Genomic DNA, 18,142 nt, shown 5'->3' with positions numbered 1-18,142 from the left:
TTGTACAACATAATGGGCGTATCTTCGTCTGCTGCCAGATAGTCGTCGCCATTCAATTGTCACCAATCGTACTGTGTACGAGCAAGTACCCTTGTGCCTATATATGGTAATGCCTTCATGTTTGGTGTTCTTATGTCACTGGCATCTGTGTGCTCTTCTGCGTGTTCTCACATTACACGGATACGCTTGCTTTTATAATCACTTTTAATCAGAACCCTTAGCCTGAAGAACACCGCTGTTCATTTATTTCCACGTATTTGAAGTAGTCTACCTACCAATATTAAGAATTCACCAATCTGTGATGCGTTTCAGTGTTTTAACGTTTATCTGTGCAATCACTTCCTAGATGACTAGAAGTTTAGAACAGTTTTATATCTTCTGTTTTAATTCATCAGTTTGTTTTCTGTGTGAACATCATTCCCCCGTATTTGTATGCTAATTGTTTTTGTTTTCTTTTGGTTATTTAAGTTATTTTGTTTGCTTGCTTGTTTGTTGGGTTGGGGTGTTTGCTCGTTTGTTTGTTTGTTTGTTTGTTTGTTTGTTTGTTGTGCTGTTTGGTTGTTTGCTTGTTTTTGTTTGGGTGTTTTCTGGGTTGTTTGTTGGGGTGTTGGGGGTGTTTGTTTGTTTGTTTTGTTTTGTTAGTGGTTGATTTTTGCCACTGCTAACTTTTGTCACTCTTGTTGGTTATTTATGTCTTCAGTCTTCCATATAATTCATCAGTTTTTTTCATCTTGATTCTTTTGTTGGCATCCATGTATGTTATCTCCCCCATTGTTTTAGAGCTTTTTGTTCCACGCTTTTAAGTGATTAATTTGCCACTGCCAAACTTGCCATTAATTTGTTAATTTTGTATTTTTATGTTCTTATGAATGCGTGTTGTTTTATTAATTATTGCTCTGTTCACATATTTTATATTAATTTCAGCGTGCCCTTTTAAGATTGGATCGATAGGCTTTCGAGTCAAAGTGTTTAAGTTCACTTTTATTAATCCTGGCAATCTGAATTTGGGTTTTGTTCTGTTCTTGTTTTGTCTTATTTTGAAACAACAACCTTAGTGCCCAGGCTTGTTATCATAATTGCTGCCTTTATTCAGTACCTCCTGCTTTTTACCCTCGCCAAACTTCAGTGGTCGAGGGGCCGGGCAGTATGGGTTCCTGACTGACAAAACTAACGGAGAAGAGCCAGTGGAAGAATGCGGACGGGAGATGCAGGAATATTAGATCAGAATAAAGCCCCGTTAAGTGGGAGTGCCGCGTGGATCCGCCTCGGAAGTTGTAAAATAGCGCCCTCTTGCTCGCGCACGAAACCCATTCTGCCGATATTTCGCGGAAGTTGTTTTACTGTTCCTGAAAAATGGCGAATCCTGCAGGGCAACGTCGTAATCCACCAGTCGTAAATGCCCCTTCGAAACTACTCACCAAATCTGAAAATGACCAAGTATTTAACCTTCTTGGCAAGAAGTGCTGGGTGAGTTTGGTTAGGTTTGTAATGGGTAAATTTATAATGGGTAAACTGACCGATGCAAAGTTTCTTTTTTTTTCAGGAAGTAAATGTGGGGCAAATATTGTCTGTTGACTCAACAGAACGGAATGGCTGCCAGTCGTTTCGCCCCATTTTTAACTTTGACAATTCTACCTCCATGCTTTGACCAACAAAATTGCAAAATGGTAGACCTAAAGTGAAAAAGAAACCTTTTTGCAAAATATGTAGTATCTAGACGCCACTTCAGCGGTTTATGGAGAGTCAAGATTTCCCAACAAAATGGACATGTTTCTCACATGCACAGTCCCAGATTTAATTTCAAGTCTTTTCAAAATTTCTGCAATGACTGACCTTCGTTAGAAAAAGTGCCGTCAGCTTGCAATATTCTTTCCACAATTTTTACTACGTTAGGGAGCCTACTATAGGTCTGTTAAAAAATGGACTTCTGGAAGTAACTGTCAATTCTAAAATTACTGTTGGTTGTAGCCTCTACTCTCTAGGTTTGAATTAACCATAGCCTTAACAGTCCTGAATCCTCCAAATTCAATACGATTTTGCACACCCCCCTAGGGTATTAGGGTTAATAATTTGAAAAGTATCTTATCCCTTTCATTTGTTTTTTCTCATGAAACATAGACTTTGGCAACAGCTGTAGTGCAGGTGTTTTTGTCCCAGCCTCCCAACAGCTGGAGCAAGAAATGCTGTGGTGTGGCATGCTTTGTCAAGGACAACAGCCTGCGTTCATACTTCATCAGAGTCTACGATATTGTGGTAAGTTTAAACTAGTCCCCTTGGTTATTTCTTTTCTTTTGTTAAGAGAAGAAGCATCCAAAGATAAGTGGCCTTTGAGGATCAATTAACAGAAAATTAGCGTATTGCTTACACAATACGCCAATGAAGCAATTTTGGGGTCATAGGCTTAACAGGAAATGTACTTAGAACTTGTGTGATCTTGAGCTGGACTAGTCAAAGAAATTAAGACTTGACATGAAAAATTCACCAATAAGTTGATCTGTTTGTTCCAACTTTTGTCTTGGGAAGGGGAGGGGGTGGTGAAAGACACCCTTAGCCCTTTCGACATGTATGCACGTGAGCAGCAAATCATTAAAAAAAGAATTATGATTTGTTTTTTGATTGCCTAGGAATTTAACTGATGGTCCCTTGCACAATTTCTTTTGTAGAACGGAATGAAGCTTTGGGAGCAAGAACTGTACAACCAGTTCAAGTACCATGTCACCCATGGCAAGCCTTTCTTCCACACTTTCCCAATTGATGTGAGTATATTAATGCTTTACTAATAAAGTAACAAAAAACTTAAAAACAGTCAGAATATTTTAACATAAGCAGTGCTTGTGGCTAAGGCGATTGGTCATTCTATAAAAGCCTTGTGGAAAAGCCTTGTGTCTGTTTGTGAGAGATAAACCTCTAGTTTTTGGGGGTTAGTTTTTTTACACTTGGTTTTATTTCTTTGCGTACCCATGTGCACTTTGTGTATTCAGACATGTTGGGCCGCCTTCAACTTCGCCAATGATGCCGAAGCCGGTGATTTCAGCAATGCCATCGAAACTAAGATAAGGGCCAAGATACAGCGTAAAGAAGGTGAGTGATGAAGCATCTCTAGATGACGACGCTGTCTGATTTTTGAGAGCTCCCGTGGGAGGGACATACTGTGTGCACATACTGCTTCGCGTGTGTATGGCTAAGCTTCTTCTGAATCTGCACAAACTGGTAATTAATGTCTTGAAGTGAGCTCCAGGTAACTCTGGCAGTGCCTTTAAGAGCCTCTGCCAGTGGTCTCCTCCAACTCTCCATCTGTTACCCTTGGGAGGGAGATTGTGTACTGCACACGGGGTCAGTACAGGATCTTATAAGTATCCGCTCCGTTCACAAGTACCCCCTCACCAGCAAAGGAAGTACAGTTGGGGGTGACCGACCGACGCCATCTTGCCTGACTGCAATTCATTTGCCACGAAGCGCGGCCACTGCGTGTAAATAGAACAAATTCCCTGGTGTACGTGCGTCACACACAAGGAACGGTGTGCGTCAACCAGTGAATGTCCCGCCCATGGGACGTCGTTGCTAGGTAAAAGGGCGCCCGCTTTTGGTAGCGCACGGAGCTCATAAAAGTAAAGTCGGTCACAAGTCATGTGACCCATCAAGGTGGCATTTCTCACTGGTTTCCTTGGCATGAAAAGACTAAGAATATTTCTGTTCCTCATGGGTTAATACCCCAGCTAATGCTTGTACCCATTTGTACTCCTGCATGGAGGACAGGCAAATGTGGGTAAAGTGGATTGCCCAAGGACATAACATGTCCAGCAGCTGGATTTGAACCCCTGACCCTCTGATCCTGAATCATGAACTGTAACCACTAGGCCAGCCTCCCCACATACCGTAGATGGGAGCCCCCAATTTCATGGAAATGCCTACCGCAGACATTTTCTAAGTCCAAAAAAAAAAAAAAAAAAAATGTTTAGCAAAAGCAGCCTACCAGCTTGAATGTCATGGGATTTATAATCTTTGCGACTGGTTCGCAGGTGATTTTTGGTTTTGAGAACATTAATTTGCTGAGTTGTTTTTGTGTTTTTGCAAACTCCACCGAAATTGGGCCTTGGTCAGCACGCTTGCGTATTAGACAACTAACACATAAAGTGTTTTGACAAGCAAGGTTTAATAAATGTTTAGTTTATGAGTCATATACATTGTACATGCGGTTGAGTCATGAAAATGAGTATTCCTCTCAATACCTTTTTTTTTTCCAGATGAAAAAAATGTACTCTATGAAGTTGGATATTATGAACTGTAGCATAAAAGATCCTCCCATTTGTTAAAATGTTAAAATGTTAAATTTCAAATGTATGATATCACCATTTTTCTTTTAAGTCTGTGAATAAAATGCAAGTTATCTTCTTGTCAATTTCAGACAAAAAACGCCGCGCTCCAGGAGCACCTGCCCGGAATCGACCCAACGCTGCCCCTCCAGTGCCAACACAAAGTGAGTATTTATTGCCCAACTGTAGGGTATATATATATTGAGATACCTATGTCACAAAAGAATGCCCAGATCATGTACTTGGCTATGAATAATACTTAAAACACTCCACGTGATGATGATGTAAAGTAGTCTGAAGACCTGCAAACAGCCGTTACTTGGTCTTGCTGACAAGTCTTGTTGACGGATTATTCAGGCACTGCGGAGAGGTTGGCTAGACTGTAAGGATTTTATCACACAAACATGGTTTTTGTCAGAGGGCTGGGGTTTGGCTGGGAGTCAGTAGGCTGGGGGTCAGAAGTCTGGTTAAAGGGGCTCTCGCCACTTTATTTGGCTATGTTTGAATGAGGAACTTGTGAAATGTGAAATGTTTTGACCAACAAATGTTTGAGTACTTAGAAAATTAAGCAAAACATACTACACGTTTTGGAATGTTGCCAGTGCAGGGGTAAAGTATAGAGAGGGAAGCGACTTTGCCGTCTATCGCCCGCTTCGTGAGAAAGACACCCACTTAACTGGCAAGTCCCCACTTTGTGCGCAATCAACTGTGAACACATACACATAGTGTTGATGAAAATATGTCATTGTTACACCTCCATAAGGCTCAGAGACGTAAGCCTAACTGTGTTCATTAGGCCACACTTTGGTTGTGTTATGCAAGGTTCATCTGATTCCGAGTCAGTCAATCTTGATCTTTACCAGGTTTTGAACCACAGAAAATGCTGTGACTAGATGAAATAACAGGAGGGCCATAACTAAACACATACAATATTTCTGTCAGCAGGTACTTGCTTATTAACAGTGTAGCTTTTTCTGCCACCATTATAGAGGTCTCCATTTTTTAAAGTCATCTTCTTCATTTGCTTGTGCTTAATAACTCTAACCCCCACCAGGTTTTTCTCAGGTACCCTGCTAAATGCAACACAATTCAACGAAGTTGGAGTGAGTGCCCTGCTAAATGAAACAAAATGCAACAATGGATTCTGTTGCATTGTGCAGTGGACTCAGTACACACCTTGGCACTATGCAGTTACCCTACTAAATGCAACCAACTGCAACGGTGGATTGTGTTGTATCAGCCTTGGCACTATAAAATGTCTCCCAAATTGTCAAGTATACACGTTGGCACTATGCAGTTACCCCTGCTAAATGCAACCAATTGCAACAGTGGATTATGTTGTATCAGCCTTGGCACTATGAGCAGTTGCAATAAAGCGTGGGATTTGAATTGACTGCTGAGTGCAACACCATGCAACCAAGCATGGGACTTGAGTTGACTGTTAAATGCAACAGTGTAAAACAACTTGTTACCACTGTTGCTTTCCGTTGCATATAGCAGGGTTAGGTTTCTGAAAGCAGCCTTGTACCTGTGTCGGTGTATTTGTTCATGCTCAGTGGAATTCTGCCTCATCTACATGTAGGTAGCTAGATCACCTTCTACCATAATTATGTAAATTATTCAAAGCTTAGGTTTAAAGTAAATTTCATCAAATCACAAACTGAAACTGTGTTGCCTTTTAATCAATAAAACCTTGAACAAAGAAATTGGCTGGAGTGGAATTTGGACACATGCATCCTCCAGAGCATTGTCCAGTGGAACGCCTCTATACCGAACATTCGGCTATACCGAACATCATCCTTGGTTTTAATGTACAAAACGTACCAAACATTGTTGTGGAAAAAAGTCAACAGATTAACAAAAAATCTACCGGATGTACATGTATTAAACACTATTTTGGCCACTTTTAATTCCCGAACATCAAACGACCCAGTTACATTGTGTTTGAATGTTCAAGAGTGATATATGGCTATTATTTCCCCAAGTAATAAAAGGGAAAACCACCCATTGCTAAAGTTTCCTGACGACTCCTCGTGTGGCCGCGGTATGTGAGAAATGCCAGTTCACTAATTAGTCAAAAGAGGGTACCGTCGGTTCAAAATCGCTATACCGAACAATCGTTATTACGAACACTTTCTGTGGATCCCACGATGTTTGTGATAGCAGAGTTCCACTGTACTTGTACTTTAACAACTGAGCTCTCCAGCCGTTTGCTTGCAGTTTTCCAAAATATCAGTGTCTTTGTTCAAGGGGCTCTAGTCTGAGGCCTTTAAGTTTGTGCCATGTGGCTAGGGATGGTGCCAAAATGCACAATGCTAGCAACATTAGCAATGCAACAAAGCCGGGAAGTGCTGCTCCATTTTCACTTAAAGATGTTGCAGCAGCTGCAGCATGCTAGACTTGCCGCACAGTGTCAGCGTTGGTAGACTTGCAGAATGCCAGGTCCTATATAACGAGTGTGTACTTTTATCAGAATTCAGGAAGGCACTTACCCCAACTATCAGCTTGTTTGTGTTTTCAGTACATCAGTACAACCGTAGTTATACATTGATATCTTTTTCTTTGCTTTCAAATGAAGCAAAAGATACACCAAATACCTATTACAAATATGTCTGTCATTTTTAAATTGATGAAATGGAGAACTTGTACCCAAGCTGATGAGCTGAACATTGATAAGACTGTTTGGAAAAAAAACTCCCTCTTAGACATTTCCCAAACTATAACATTTCCATTCATTAATTTTTTGGCCCTCTGTTTTAATTGCACCAACTCACACTCTGTTTTTTTCACCACACACTATCGGCATTAGAACAGAGAAGAAGGTCGTCGGCTCTCCCGTCGTCCCATTCCGATACCAGGTTACAAAACCAGGTTGTCTCACCGGCCCATCACAAGCATCGCCGGCGTTTCTCATCCAGTGACTCTCATTCCCCGCGTCATGGTAGTAGGTCTCTTTCTTAACCCCACCCCTCCTACATCCTCCCTCTTCCCTCTTCCCCTTCCCTGCCTCAACTTACTGCCGATAGTCTGTTTGCGTTTAGCCGTGCCCCAGTGATGTACACTCTCAAGCAGCAAGGCTTCAGCATGTTTCTTGTCTTGAGAAAGTGGCTCTCCAGGCAGCACGCAGGCCTTCCTGAGTGTGTGTGTTGATAGGCATTGTGATCTGGAATGCTTAACTCTAGTCCCTGTTCAAACTAAAAGACGTTCTTTGTTGGTGGTCAATCATAAGAATTAACAGGACTTGCCAAGCAATAGATCTCTCTCACAGGATGCCATCTTCGTAGAAAAACTACAACTGCGTCTTCAACACCATCAGGTGGCTGTGGGCACAGTGTGCAAAATGTTCTTACCGCACGTGCGTGGTGTTCGAAATTTCTTCGAAATACGTCGCAATCTGTAGGAAGTGACATTATTTGAAAGAGACCTATTGTCTGCAACAACATGTTCAAAATGATTTGTCACTGTCTATCTGTGCAAGGTTTGCTTATTAGATATAAGAAGGTATTTGGTGAAAGTTTGTTTTAATAACAAAACCAAACAAAACTAACGAAAACTTGTGTTGAAAAAAGAAATCAGAAGTTTTCATCCAAACACAAAGTGAAGATGATCTTTTAGTGTCAAAGTATTGCTTGCAGTAGTTGTCAGGCTTAGAAGAGGTAGAATTCTAACAAAAAGAAAGCAAATGCCCTTTATTTCTTATTTCAGAATTGTGCATTGATCTTTGTTCCTGCAGCCCATTCTCAGCTATAATTATTGTTTGTGTGTACCAAACCTTTCCTTGCAAGTAAATTGACTAACCGTACGGGCTGTGTGCCCACTGACGCACTCTGGTGGAAAAACATGCAAAAAATACCATTAAGCAAGGACACCTCAAGTTTGATATCTGTCATGCGAGCTTCAGGAGTGCCTTCTTTAATGGTGGAACGCACACAATGTCATTGAGACACAATGGTCTGTCTACATGTACATGGCTTTTGTGAACCCAGCCAAAGATTGCACTATTGTTCTTACACTGAACCCATACATACTGTACATAAGACCAATTTTGAACATGAACTATGATCAACCAAGAGTTCGGCGATCTTCGCTATAAACAATGCATTCTAGTCAGTGATGGTTGACTACTCCAGTCAGCTATTTGGAGCTGGACCCCGGCACAGTAACGCATTAATTTGGATTTCAAGAACCTCTTTCTGTAATAAGCCAGTTTGGTATCTCAAAGTAGTTCAGGTCAAAGGTCATTTGGGATAAAATGGAAGCGTCTTGTAATCGCGATGTTAAGCGCACGCCCAATTTGTGAGCCTCTCCTTGTGTGTTCTTGTGCGTTTGATGAGCGCTTGATTAGCCCCAATGACGTGTGACCCCTATCACTGTGCGCATGCGCAGTTGAAACTAACAGAATATATTGGTGGCAATGTGCAGTTTGTTTTGAGTGGGACTGCAGTTGCGCATTCATGTCAGTAAGGACAGATCAACTGTTGGTTGAACCATTGTTCGTGCTCAAACTTGCTCAATTTGTACTCCTTGGAGATAACTATAGAATCCTAGTTCAAGATATGTTTTATTTTTGTAGAATTTCTTTGATTTAATACTAAAAGATTGTGCTGCTTAATGGAGACCTGTTTAATAGTAACTCTTGTTTGACTGTGCCAGTTTTTTCCCCATCGTCATTGACATGCCTAACTGATGTAGCAATATGAACCTTATTTCCTTTGTGTTGTATCTTGCACACTAACCAAAAGTGATTTTCTTGCAGATAAATGTGCCAACTTGCAGCACCTAGCATGTTTTTTCAATGTTCTACACAAGAACAATTTCTTAAACGATGTTTTGTACATTTGTTTGAAATGATGAACTCTAATGACACTCTCTCTTTCTTTCTTTGTGCTTTTGTTTTTTGTTTTTAATTACCTTTTCTAAAGGAAAGCAATTCAACTTTTATACTTTGCAACATTATTTAAGGTGTTTGTCGTAAGTTAGTACAGCATTCACCTGCCTCTGAAAAAAACATGCTCACCATTTTGCAAATTATTTGAAAAAAGTTCAGTCATCCTCAATGTTGCAAAATTGCTCAAGGTCGTTAAGAAAAATTATACGAAATGGGAGATTGAATTTGTTGCCAGCTTCATAATAGACAAAGAAAAGGTTTTTCGTGACCATATTTATGCAGAGAAGCAACTACATTAAACATAAGTAAATTCAAGTCTGGGATTGCGCATTGAAGTTCATGCTGTATTTCATTGTGTAGGGATGTGTGTGTCGTAAAATTAACTACATACAGATCCCTTACTTAAAATGAGTATATTTAGAGATTCCATCATAGACAGTTAGTCTCAGCTGTTTTTATGCCTGGACCGAGTTCATCTGGCCATAGAAGTCCAACCAACAAGATATTCTCTGCCGTTGCAAAAGTGCACAATGGGAAGCCAGATGTGACTTTACTGTAACTTCTCGGTGCAAGTGGCTCAAGCAATTTGTCTTCATCTGTCCTTTTGCTATATAAAACACACAGTCTGACACTCTTTGACATTCTGTTATTATGAACTCGGTTCCCAACAATGCTGAAAAAGAAAGAGATTAAGGACACTAGAGTAAAATTGCTACCCATGTTGCTTATTTGTTGTCTTTTGCAAAGATGGCATACGGAACAAAGACGCACTACACTTCTGTGTTCCACGAGCACAAGAGGGATCATGAATTTATTTTCAAGCAAACTTTGATTTTTCAGCAGTTATCTTATTACATGTGCTTGCAACAGGTATGGTCCACAAGAATAGCAGAATGCAATATGGCCTATGCTATATTGGATAATATTACACTGTTGTTGTCATGGATCGACCAATCAGGATTGAGGGTTGAAATGTGCTATCATTTGAAATCATGTTACCAGTGTGGTTCATCAATGATGGATCCTCGTTCATATTTCCGTACAATTACAATAAGATGTATAACAAGAATGATTCCTTAATAATTGCAATGTCTGAAGTTCAGACCGCGGACTAAACATGTGATGTGGGCTGGTTTGAAACGCCACCCTGCAGCCAGAAACCACGTCGTGATTGTTGAAAATTCACTCCCTCGCAATTTGATTCAATCTTTTGTGCAGCTAACATCCAGCCTCCATCTCCGACAATTAACACCACTACCACCACCAACACCAACACCGCCACCAGTAAGAAGAAAGATAAGAAGGACAAAGGGAAGAAAGGAAGGCTCACCAAGGCTGACATTTCTACGCCCAGTAATTTTACGTAAGTGACTCTACCAACTGATGGAATTTATCGACTCTGTGCACTAGTGCCCTGCCAATGGTTAGAAAGGGAGAGCAAGGTTTGACCCTCCAACACCTTGCCACTGTGTGCCATGCAATGACACTACAGGTTTGTGTGTATGCTCAAACCAGTGCACAAATTTGTATTATTATTATTATTAAATGCCTAAATCTGTCACATTTATCCTGTGCATGAATGCTCGGGCACGGGCTTTCACAGCAAAAAAAACAACTGGCAAGTGATGGTGAATTGACCAGTGAGATTTTGGCTTTCGATCATGAATATGTATATTTAATACAAATGTTACTTCTTTTTCTCTTTAGTCATATCAGCCATGTTGGATGGGACCCAGAAAAGGGTGTAAATGTAAGTTGTACTTGATTTTGTTGTCTTATATTTTGTATTTTTATTTTACGGTTAAGTGGCCTTTTTGAACTTTTGTTTTGCCACCAATTTCAAAAGGGTGACAACGTGTATCTTGGCTATTCCAATCCCTGTCCTGCTCATCAGTACAGATAAATAGACAAGGAAACAAACACACGGACACACTGATGCATTCCTCAAAAGATGAAAAAATGGAATTCTGAATGTCACCCTGTGTACACCACCTCTTGTGAACAATAAAATGAGCTGCCCATGTTGAGGGCTCACCCTACCTAGAGAGTGCACCCTACTCCATTATGTGGCTTGGCATTGTTTCTATAGTGGAATCCGGCAACCAGAATTAGAAGCTTTTACTTCGGTGGTGTCACGCTCATGCGCATGCTCCACGCGTTCTTTAAGACGAGGCGCATGGGCATTTTGGTATTCCTATTGGTCGAAGGAGCCCGGAGTGCGTGCGGGCGTGCGTACTGCCTTAGCACGACTCCTGCGAGCCTGTGCCACCGCAGAAAATAACTGCAGCCGGATTTGTCTATATGCCACAGAAGTGTGACATCACACAGAGTCGTCTCCCATAGCAATGTGTCCAAGTGTTTTCCGCCATATTTACCATACAAATTGAAGAGCCAAAATGACGACTCCGACCTTTCAATTAAATTTCACTGAAAATCAAACAAAAAGGAGCGTCACAAATGGGCCAGTGCTTCATGACAGACTGCAGCAGACAACACTCTAGTTGTGACAGGTGCTTTTTATTTACATTGGTTCAACTCACCACAAGAGGCTGAAAAACGTACCGTACCATGCATACATCATGCACTGTGCGATTGTTTGGACACATCACCCTTGGCAACGTGTGACCTGGTCAGGGTATGATGTTACCACTTCTATTCAGTGTATTGGGTTCAACATTAACCTTTTGAAGTATGGCGGACACAATAGGAGGGCGCTATTGGAAGCAGTCTAAATTGAGAAAATACAAAAGAGTTTACCACTCCAAATAGCACCTATTGTGTCTGCCAAACTTCAAAAAGGCTAACAGGTCTAGAACAAAAACTAGCGACAGTTCCTTTGAATTCTTGACCCCAGTATGAAGAGATGGACCAAGATGTCCAGAGCTGGTTCAAAAACCTCGGTCTGGATAACAGCAAGTTCAAGGACAAGGAAACCGTGGAGATCATAAATAATTTCATGCAGGAACATGGAGGAATCAATGCAATTAAAGATGAAGTGGCTCGTAAGTAGAAGCACAAAGTCTGGGTTTTCAAACAGCTTCAGACAGCTTATGGTGTAACACAACTTTAAGGCTTAACCAAGGGGAAATGTTTCCATTACAAAATAATCTGAACTTTTTTTTTTTATTAACTCAGTTTGCGGGGGGGGGGGGGGGGGGGGGGGGGGGGTTCAGCTTTTTTTAGTGAACCCCCCTTCACAAGTTCAGTGATCATGTGCGAGGCATTTTTTTTTTCTTTCTTTAATCTAGCCCATTATTCAAATTGCACTGGATGCTCTGAAATATTTGCTAAATTCATGAGATGATTCGAAGGGTTTGAAATAGTGCTACACCTTTTTTATAAATGCAGACCTGTCTTTCTGTAGTAACACATTTTTTGGCCTTGCTTTAACTGCTGATAACAATCGGCACCTTAAGTATGTAAAGTTTTCATTGAAACTTCAAATATTCTGCACATAGGTCATATGTGATGGTGTCAAGCTAAGTGAGTCGTTTGTCGGGAATTCTTATTTGGAGATACTGGCCAAAATAGGGCCACTTCATCACATCACTTCATTGCATCTCTTGGTGTTCCAACTCTCATAATTTTTTAACTAAGGATGTTATCAGCATGCGGTTTGACAGCAGTAATGCTGAGATTGTGCTCTTTTCAAATCTGTAATAAAATTTTTTTGACCAGGGCCGACAAACGACTCATTTAGCTTGATTGCATCACATATGTTTAACATCCTTGTAAATGCTTTCACTTGTATTTTCTTTATTCCTCAAGAGCAACGAACCCGAGGTATGTCTGCCCCTCCTCCCCCGCCCCCATCTCGTGGCTCTGCTCCTCCGCCTCCCCCACCAGGCAACCGTGGTGCTCCCCCACCACCTCCCCAAGCCGTGGTCCTGCACCCCCTCTCCCACCCTCGTCTCGTGGGGCACCGCCCCCACCCCCACCCTCGCGCTCTCTGCCCCCGACGCCCCCTTCTATGGCCCCACCCAGCATGCACTCCCGGCCTATGGCAGCCCCGGCTCCTCCACCCCCACCCCCATCTGGAGGTGGACCCCCAGCCCCTCCACCCCCACCACCCCCATCTGTTGGAGCCGCTCCGCCCCCTCCCCCTGTCGGAGGGGGAGGTGGGGGAGGCCGTGGAGGACTCCTAGATGACATCCACAAGGGTATTTCCTTGAAGCGTATGGAACCAAGTGACCGACCCGCCCCAGCCAGCACTGGACGTGGGGCGCTACTGGATCAGATTAGGGGAGGAAAAGCTCTCAAAAAGGTATGAAAAGTCATTTTTTTAGTAGATATCAATATGTTTAGCCTTGGGTGAAGCAGCTTTTAAGGTTTACGGCTAAAATTCCCCTCATTTAGGGGAATGTCATAGATTATTTTGAATACATACATACTTTTAGATTAGTGGAAGTTTGCCACATCAATGTGACTGAATTTTAAGCTGTCTGTCAGTAAGTGCATTTGGTTCTCCAGTGTTTGTCTTAGCTGCATATTTAGGCAGGGGTGTGAAATCTCCGCTTTTAAGCGGATTTCTGCTTTTTTGTTCAGCGTGGCACATTTTGTTTTCCGCTTTTTTTCTACCAATGGTCCAGATTTTCCCCGCTTTTTCTCCCGCGCGTAAACATTGATTTTATTTCCGTTTATTTTATTTTCTGCCGCTGCCAAACACATGCGAAAAACACAGTAGATCCGCTCTTATGCACGTACACGTAGCTCTGTGGTGCATGCAAGCGAGTATTCAATGTACAATCACGTGTACTGTACATGTGCCGTATACGATGCGATGTGCATGCATTTTTCTGCTCGAAGCCGCATGCGTGTGTACAATGTATTGTACACTACATGTAAACAGCATCCAGGGAACCAACAGTCACTGCGCTGTGATTGGCTTCAGATAAATATCAATATTCACACATGCGCCGTGAGGTGCGTTGGGACTCTTTGCAGATGTTCCTGTGTCTGTGTAAGTATTGACACACAATGATCTTCACAATAATTCGCTGTAAACATCGAAAAGATCACTTTGCACACGTCTTGTTGCGAATATAAAGCCTTGAAATAAGACTAGTAAATTGTCGCCGTGCCAATAGAGGGCTTCATGCGGGGCAAAGTTCAGGTGTGCATTACATCTGCATCCTGCATTCATGCTGCATGCTGCTAATGTATGAACGTACATTTAACACGGTTTCGCACATATTTTCCGACAACTTTTGACATTAATACCGCAAGATGTCAGTGCAACACAAATGCATCATTGTCCAAAGAGGTTCGGAGTTTGATACCGACATTGACAAGACCGATCCTCAAGTTACAAATCCGTTGAAATGGATTTGGATGGAAAAACACCGTTCATGGGAAGAAATTATGCTACACGATCAGAAGCCTGGACATGCGATGTGCATTCTTTTCTTAAGTAAGAACAAGATTTAAAGGAACTTTATTTTTTTGTGGGGCTTGGCAGACTCGCACTACAAACCCCAATTTCAACACAGTTTTCATATACAAGTTGGCCATTTAGGCAGTTTCAAGCCAATATGAAGGAAAATTTAACTTACAAACATGCATAAATTGCAAAACATTTTCGACCAATAGTTGGCCCAGGAGGCTGTTAAATGCACCACAGAGCATCTACATTTCAAAATTTTCCCGGGGCCCTTGGGCGTGCCCCGGACCCCACGTCATAAGGGCTTTGCGCTCGCAGGTTCGGCTATTTACAGGTTCAGCTATTTTCAGCTATTTTTGTTTAGCTCCACTCCCACCCCTGTTTAGGACTATTTGCAATTGGCACAATAGACCTTTATCATGCTGCCACCATTTCAGTCGTGTTCCCTGATCCAGTAACAGTACTGAATGATAATTTTGGGGGGGCAAAAAAGGAACCGGACTATTGACTATTTTTCTTTCCAGCCTCGCTCTTGTTACGTTGAATTGAATGGGTAAAAATCAAGATGGCCGCAACATGATAGTGGTTTATGGAGTACCGAAGTGAATACGTCACGCGCACAAAATGTGTGTGGAAGATATTAGCGCGTGATTCAGCCCGTGAACCAACACACGCCCGTACTCCATTCGTTTGCACTACACTTTCTGGTTCTAACTGACATCACACTTCGGTACTCCATAAGCGGCTTTGAATAAATGCAATATAGTATCATGTGGTGCAGGTGTTCATGGGTTGAGGCGATATATTGAGCACTCTCGTGATGGTAAAACGTCGATCATCAGCATGCTTGTTCTCATTGCAGGTGGATGTATCCGATCGTGAGGCAGAAGTGGCCCCCAGCGTACCTCAGGATGGCCTAGGGGCTGCACTGCTCAACGCTCTGCAGATGAGAAGCAATGCCATCCACTCTGGTAAGCCCAAACTGTAGGGCACCAAGGAACATTTTTGTAATATACTGACAAACGGATCTACAGATTTCATGAGTGAAACATTGATCAAAGTGAAGATAAGGATGGTACCAAATGGCATGAGATGGTGTTTCGGAAGAAAACAATTGTACATACTTTTTCTCTGCTTTCTCAAAGTGTATGGTAGCCACTGAGCTAACACTTCAACACTTAGTTGTTATGCATACTACAGTGAAATCTCGATAAGTCAAAGTCGGATAACTCAAAACGATTGTTAAGCCAAACAAAGAATCCATTCCCTTTAGTATTGTAAGGATGATAACTCAAAACTCTGCGAAAGTCAAATTTTGAACCTGTTCCTTTTGAGGTTTGACTTTACGACAAAGTGGAGAAAATGTACACAAAAAAAAACAAATGATAAAATGTCCATGCTCTTTAACAAATCCAATTTGTTTTCTTTCAACAACAACAAAGTCTTCCTGAACCCTCTTGCTGTCTGAACAGTCACAGACAGTCAAAAAATCAATCCGGTTTCCCCTGCTATGCCTTTTACACAGGCTAGTCAACAACAGTCAGATCATATTTGCACTGTGAAAAGTCAAATTCAGTCAACAGACAAAAGCAGGCATAACTGTATCAAGTTACATACACAGTCACAGCCAGTCAATCCTGCTTTATGTAGGCTGGGAGCTCTTAACTGTTGAAAACAGTCACTTGATTGATTTTGACTGAAAGGACAACTTTGCACAAAATGCATGTTTGCATGGGAGGGCAAATTATAAAAAAAAACACCTATTTTTGGTTTTCCTTTCTGCACACATGTCTCTGACATTAATCATGGCTGTGATGGTCAAAACACCTAGACTGGGGCTTAACAGATCGGTCCATTTCTCTGCTTGTAGGAGTTCACAGAATTGTGCCTCTCCAGAAATTAATGCACTTGCCTCTCTCTTTTTCTTCACCTCCCATCTCCCATGCAGAAGACAGTGATGACGATTCGGATGATGACGACTTTGATTATGATGATGACGAAGAGTGGGAGTAAACCAATAATCAAGGGGAGATGATGAATCAAGGAGAGATGATGCAATCGAGAAAAATTGATCAAGCAATTACAGTCCAATTTTAATTGTTTCCTTATGGGCTCCGTGCTCAAGTACCTTCTCAACGGTACAGAGGGGCGAGTTGGGGGAGACCACTGGGAGAGACATCTGAACACATTGCTGATGACGCCTATTCCTCACTCGAAGACGTTATGGCTTTGTGCACATTCAGAGTAAAACAAATTGTGCCTACTTAATGCTATACATGCACGAACCAGGAGATGCACGCAGTGTGTCCAATCCAAAGGGGTTCTCGAAAGTGCACCCAAAAGCAAAGGCCCTCTCTTTTTCATGCACGGAGTCAATCATGTGGTATCTAATTCTCTGAGTTGTAGTCGAGTCCACCACATTTCCATCACAAGTCCTTTAATCAGTAAATCACAAATCCTTTCACGAGTCAGCTCAAAGTAACAGGGGTGAACAATAACAAAGGAATGCCTTTGTTGCGATTCATTTGAATCACGGATACTCTATAAAGGATAAACAACTTCCCCAAATTTCTGGTTAGAGGCGTGATATGGCACTTGGGTGTGCGCGAGACTCAGCATGCGACTGCAGACTTCATTGGTCACATTTCTGTCAGGACGCCAGCTGTCGGCGATCATGGCGTGCGCGCCTTGTTCTACATGTTCTACGCGTTGTTCTATGCGGGAGTATGCGCGGACGCGGAATATCACGCATGTAGACAGTACATTCTGTACAGTTTGTACACAAGATCAGATGAGTCATTTATCCTTGTGTAGAGAATCCTTGTTTGAATGGAGTTTGACTTGAATGGAGACTGGAGGACTTGTCATGGACTTGTGGGGACTTGTAGCTAGACTTGACAATAACACTGCCAAGTCTATAATAAAAAGCTGACCCAAAAAACACTAGTCCTTGATCAGTAAAAATGTCTTCCTCAAATTTAACTGATTTTTGTTATTATTAAAGCTATAGTCCATCATTTGTAATTTGTGCATTTTGTTCGTTTGAAGCAACAAAAGAGTTCAAAATCTAATGAAGGATACTAAGCAACTAACCTGATAAAGTTTCAGCTAAGCTTCAGCTGTACATTCCAAGAAAAACAGCATTCTAAGATCTCAATTTCAAATCAAAAGTTACTGAATCATGTTTTGAATTGCAGCTATACGCGACGTCACGCACTGATCCGATGAATTATAACAACCGCGCGCGCGTGTGCGTCGTTCCAATACTTGCACGCGCTGCGCTGAATAACAAAACAAACTACTAATTTAAATTTTCCTACGGTGCTTCTTAAGAATCACTGTTGGAAATGCCTTCTTTCGTTGATTACTTCAAAATGACAGCTTCCCAGAAAGAATAATTTCACAGGGAGTTTAGTTCCCTTACTATCTTTCAACTAAGTTTGTTTTTCAACAATAATTACGCCAGCTACTTTTCGGATGGCTGCAAATGATGGACTATAGCTTTAAGTGATGAGATTTTGTTCACTGAGTAGCTTTTGTTGTATATGCAGATGTATTGCT

At 41.7% G+C, this 18,142-nt stretch overlaps 1 protein-coding gene across 1 annotated transcript; it reads left to right on the top strand.

Annotated features, from left to right (window-relative positions):
* The first annotated feature begins 1,290 nt into the window (after positions 1 to 1,290).
* LOC119737332 (neural Wiskott-Aldrich syndrome protein-like) lies at positions 1,291 to 17,645 on the top strand. The gene is given in 12 exon segments (XM_038211604.1): positions 1,291 to 1,467; positions 2,119 to 2,253; positions 2,664 to 2,756; positions 2,982 to 3,081; positions 4,406 to 4,477; positions 10,420 to 10,564; positions 10,909 to 10,951; positions 12,056 to 12,203; positions 12,970 to 13,071; positions 13,074 to 13,465; positions 15,444 to 15,552; positions 16,530 to 17,645. Coding segments are annotated over 12 exon segments (1,518 nt in total). The 5' UTR covers positions 1,291 to 1,353; the 3' UTR covers positions 16,595 to 17,645.
* The last annotated feature ends 497 nt before the right edge of the window (positions 17,646 to 18,142 follow it).

The sequence above is a fragment of the Patiria miniata genome, unplaced genomic scaffold, assembly GCF_015706575.1.
Source record: "Patiria miniata isolate m_02_andy unplaced genomic scaffold, ASM1570657v1 HiC_scaffold_3, whole genome shotgun sequence".
Taxonomy (NCBI): domain Eukaryota; kingdom Metazoa; phylum Echinodermata; class Asteroidea; order Valvatida; family Asterinidae; genus Patiria; species Patiria miniata.
Note: the sequence above shows the minus strand (reverse complement) of the source record. Positions and strands in the feature narration are given on the sequence as shown.